At 33.6% G+C, this 3,489-nt stretch overlaps 1 protein-coding gene across 1 annotated transcript; it reads left to right on the top strand.

The window, feature by feature from the left end:
• The first annotated feature begins 1,362 nt into the window (after nucleotides 1–1,362).
• On the top strand, nucleotides 1,363–1,749 carry LOC113759997 (mini zinc finger protein 2-like). The gene has a single exon (XM_027302575.1). It carries the CDS (start codon nucleotides 1,363–1,365, stop codon nucleotides 1,747–1,749), a length of 387 nt encoding a protein of 128 aa, XP_027158376.1.
• Nucleotides 1,750–3,489: the final 1,740 nt, after the last annotated feature.

Below are 3,489 nucleotides of genomic sequence, written 5' to 3'. Positions count from 1 at the left end.
GATTTAATGTAGTATAATTCTTAAAAATTGTAGTAATTTTACTCGTACTTTTAATTTCATAACTTTTGGATATTCTCCTACTCTTCACGTATGAATTTATTTATGTGATTTTACCAAACTCATATTTTCACATTGAACTTTTAATTGCACTTTTGAACAAAAAATTTTCGTACGATACAAGTATGTATTATATTTCATTTTATACATGCGGCCCTTATACTTGCCCGATATCTTGGTAACTATGTTCCCAAGAAATCAAAGAAGGTAAAATATAAAACAACACTTTGTATGCTGAGAGGTGTTTCCAAATTTCTTTTTACTCAGGGAAATGTAAGCTAATGTCCATGTATGTGTCAAATGAACGTATAACTTCACCATTTAAGTTTATGGAACTAACTTCTTTGCTCCTTGTTATAAATTACTTTTGGTCTGGATGTTTACTATGTCAGACAAAATCTTGAAATATTACTTGTTCATTTCACTAGTTCATTTAGGATCTATAGACTTGATAATATCCTTTTACTGTTGTAGATCAACATAATAACAAACTTTATATTGATTTCTGTAAGGTTATCTTTTGTCTAAATACTAATTTCGATTTACAATTTCTTATTTTCTTGCTTACTTTTTTTCCCCTTTTCCACATATTCAGGTTTCCTATTGTCGTATTTTAGGCTAGTCTTAAGAAAAAGGCGCTTTTGAATTGTCAATTTTCAAACCAAAGCTTCAGATCTGTCTTTGTATCTTTTAAATTAGACAAATGCTGGTAGTTCCATGAAAGGAAAGAAAGTCTAGTTTTGTTAAATAATTTATAATGCATTCAAGTATAAGAACACGTCATAGATTTGTAAACCTTAATAAATGCCATGACAGACTAGTAAATTTTGAATAAATTTTCTTGCACAAAATTTCATATTTTTCATAAACGGTAATTTTAAAAAAATCTTTAGTGTTTGCTATATAGTTACTCAACACCAGTTATTAGCAAAGGCCTTGAATAACAATGACAATTTTTTTATACCTTGATCTTAGAGGGGTAAAAGAATTTAAATTCAAATGCTGAGTCATGAATATGAAACCAATCCACTAAAGATTTATATTCACATAATCTCATTTAGTTTTAGTTATCACTTCATGGCAGGAATGCGACACGTTTAATATGAGAGCAATAAAATTTTTCGAATGCCTATGCCTAGTAAGCCAAATAAATGTTGCAACATTGTGTTTTACCAAAATTACCTCTTCTTTGTTTTCTTGAATATGTAAGGTTAAGCTATGTTTGACATTGTTACACCCCTATATATATAATCACCTGATTAGCTAATCAACTGTATTTGATAGAGTGTTGTTATTCATATTCTAATGGCAGCAAACATTCTTCCCATTCGTGATGAATCTGTGATTTTTGTGAGGTCTATGCAATGCTTTTACAATCATGCTGCATGCTTAAACATGTTTGTTGTTGATGGTTGCGAGGAATTTATCGCTGCTGGAGAGGATGGAACACCTGAAGCTCTCATTTGCGCTGCCTGTTGGTGCCATAGAAGGTTCCATCAAATTGTTGAGTTCCAGGTACCAATACCCGCCCCTCTTCCGCCACATGAAAATCCTGAAATTCAAATCCCAGCTGAGCCAGTTGTGGAGTTGCAATTTGCTGAAGATGCACCTAATAGTCCCCCACCAGTTGAGGAAAGCTCTGAAGAAGAATCAAATGTTGGTGATCTTGAAGAGGGGAGCTTCGATAATTAACAAAGATTTAGATTGTTGCATTTGTCAATGATTTTCGTTCAGTTTGTGATTTGAGTCTCAGACCCTCCGCTCTTCCCTTTTGCCCTTGCAGGACTTGGTTCTTCTTTCACCAAAAAAGTGATTAGCTCTAATTTTGGATGATAATGCCATCATTGAATATGTTTGACAGAATTTTTCATTGGTATACCTATCTTCTTTTCCCTCATAAGAATTGGAGTCTCCCTTTGGGGGGAAAAAAAGCAGTTCTAAAAATTTGAATCATATATGGCGTTGGATATCATCAAAAGAACTATGCTTTAACTTTACTTGTTTAGTTGAGCTCTGGATTTACTATACTTGCAGTATCAATTATGTTATTATAGACTTTGTCTTCGAGCGTTGTTTTAATAAATAAAGTACTAGTTATTTAATTTCCAGACAATAAAGTGGAATACGTACTCTTTAGAAATTGTAGTCTTCTTAAATTTTAAATTTTAACCATTGGATAAGATTCATTTTGCACTCTTTAACTATACCTGAACTCTGATTTTGTTTCTCAAAATTTAAAAATGGGGCACTTTAGCTTCTGAAATATAAAATCTATCCCATTTTAGTTTCTATAGTATAATATCTGTCCCACTTTAGTCCCAAAATACAAAATTTGTCTCGTCTTAGTCTATAGACTTTGCCCCACTTCCACCAACAATCAAATTAAGCTCAAGATCTACCCTCATCAACCATCCTTTTCTTAATGATCATTGAACTCTACACCTAGGAAATGTTAATGTTAATATGGGATGAGTAGTAAGAAGTTCCAGCACTGGAAGAAAAGAGAATGTTGGTTACTGTTTAATTGGGCAAAATGACACTGAATTACTGAACAGAGCTAAGTGCTACATCTAGAAACGGACGGGAGACATCTCTAGAGTCCGTATCAGTACCGTATCTTTGGATATTAATTGTTGATATTGAATAGTTGAACAGAGTTAAGTGCTACATCTGAAAACGAACGGGAGCCACCTCTAGAGTCTGCATCAGTACCATATCCTTTCATATTAAATGTGTTACTTGTTTTAGAATATTAATTGTTGTAATGTGTTTTATTGTTGGATCGTGAACTTTGTGATTCTGTTAGACTGCTGGATGTACTCGGAACCTCACTGGACATTAGCTCAACCCCTTTAGTTGTTTTCCTTATAGGAGTGGAGGACGGGAGTTAGAAAAGGTAGTATAAGTTGGAGACTTGAATTTGTGCTTAGGTGAATTTTGTATTTAACGTTAAACCTTTGCAGTCTTTCTTTTGAGAGATGTACATATTAAATAGTTTAAAACAGTATTTGTTTTTGATGGAATACATACTTGAGAGTGAATGATTTATTAATAGTTTGGTCTATATAGATGTTATCTCTCAAGTTAATGTGAGTGAGTCTTGACGCGAATTAAGCAAGCGATCCACTAAACCCTAGGGTACGCTGTAGGAGGAGGTGGGGTCGTTACACTGCTAAATTATTTGTTTGCAATTCCTCATTGGGTAAATTTCAGAAAGTTTCGGATTATTGGGGAGGAATTTTTACAATCCTAGAAACAGATTCTTTGCGCTTGGAGGCTACTGACGTGCACGGGGTATACATATAACATTTAGCTCATCCACAATCAAGTTTTACATTTATAATTCCTAAATACCCCACACGCGATTTATCGCAAGTATACGAATCGTGAGCGAGTATAGGGTATGAAGAATCGATCCCATAGAGAAGATTG

Source organism: Coffea eugenioides, chromosome 2 (assembly GCF_003713205.1).
Source record: "Coffea eugenioides isolate CCC68of chromosome 2, Ceug_1.0, whole genome shotgun sequence".
In the NCBI taxonomy this organism is placed as follows: Eukaryota; Viridiplantae; Streptophyta; class Magnoliopsida; order Gentianales; family Rubiaceae; genus Coffea; species Coffea eugenioides.
Note: the sequence above shows the minus strand (reverse complement) of the source record. Positions and strands in the feature narration are given on the sequence as shown.

What these genes read in the sequence shown, in the direction of transcription:
- LOC113759997 (XM_027302575.1), top strand. Translation starts at nt 1,363, where the DNA reads ATGGCAGCAAACATTCTTCCCATTCGTGATGAATCTGTGATTTTTGTG.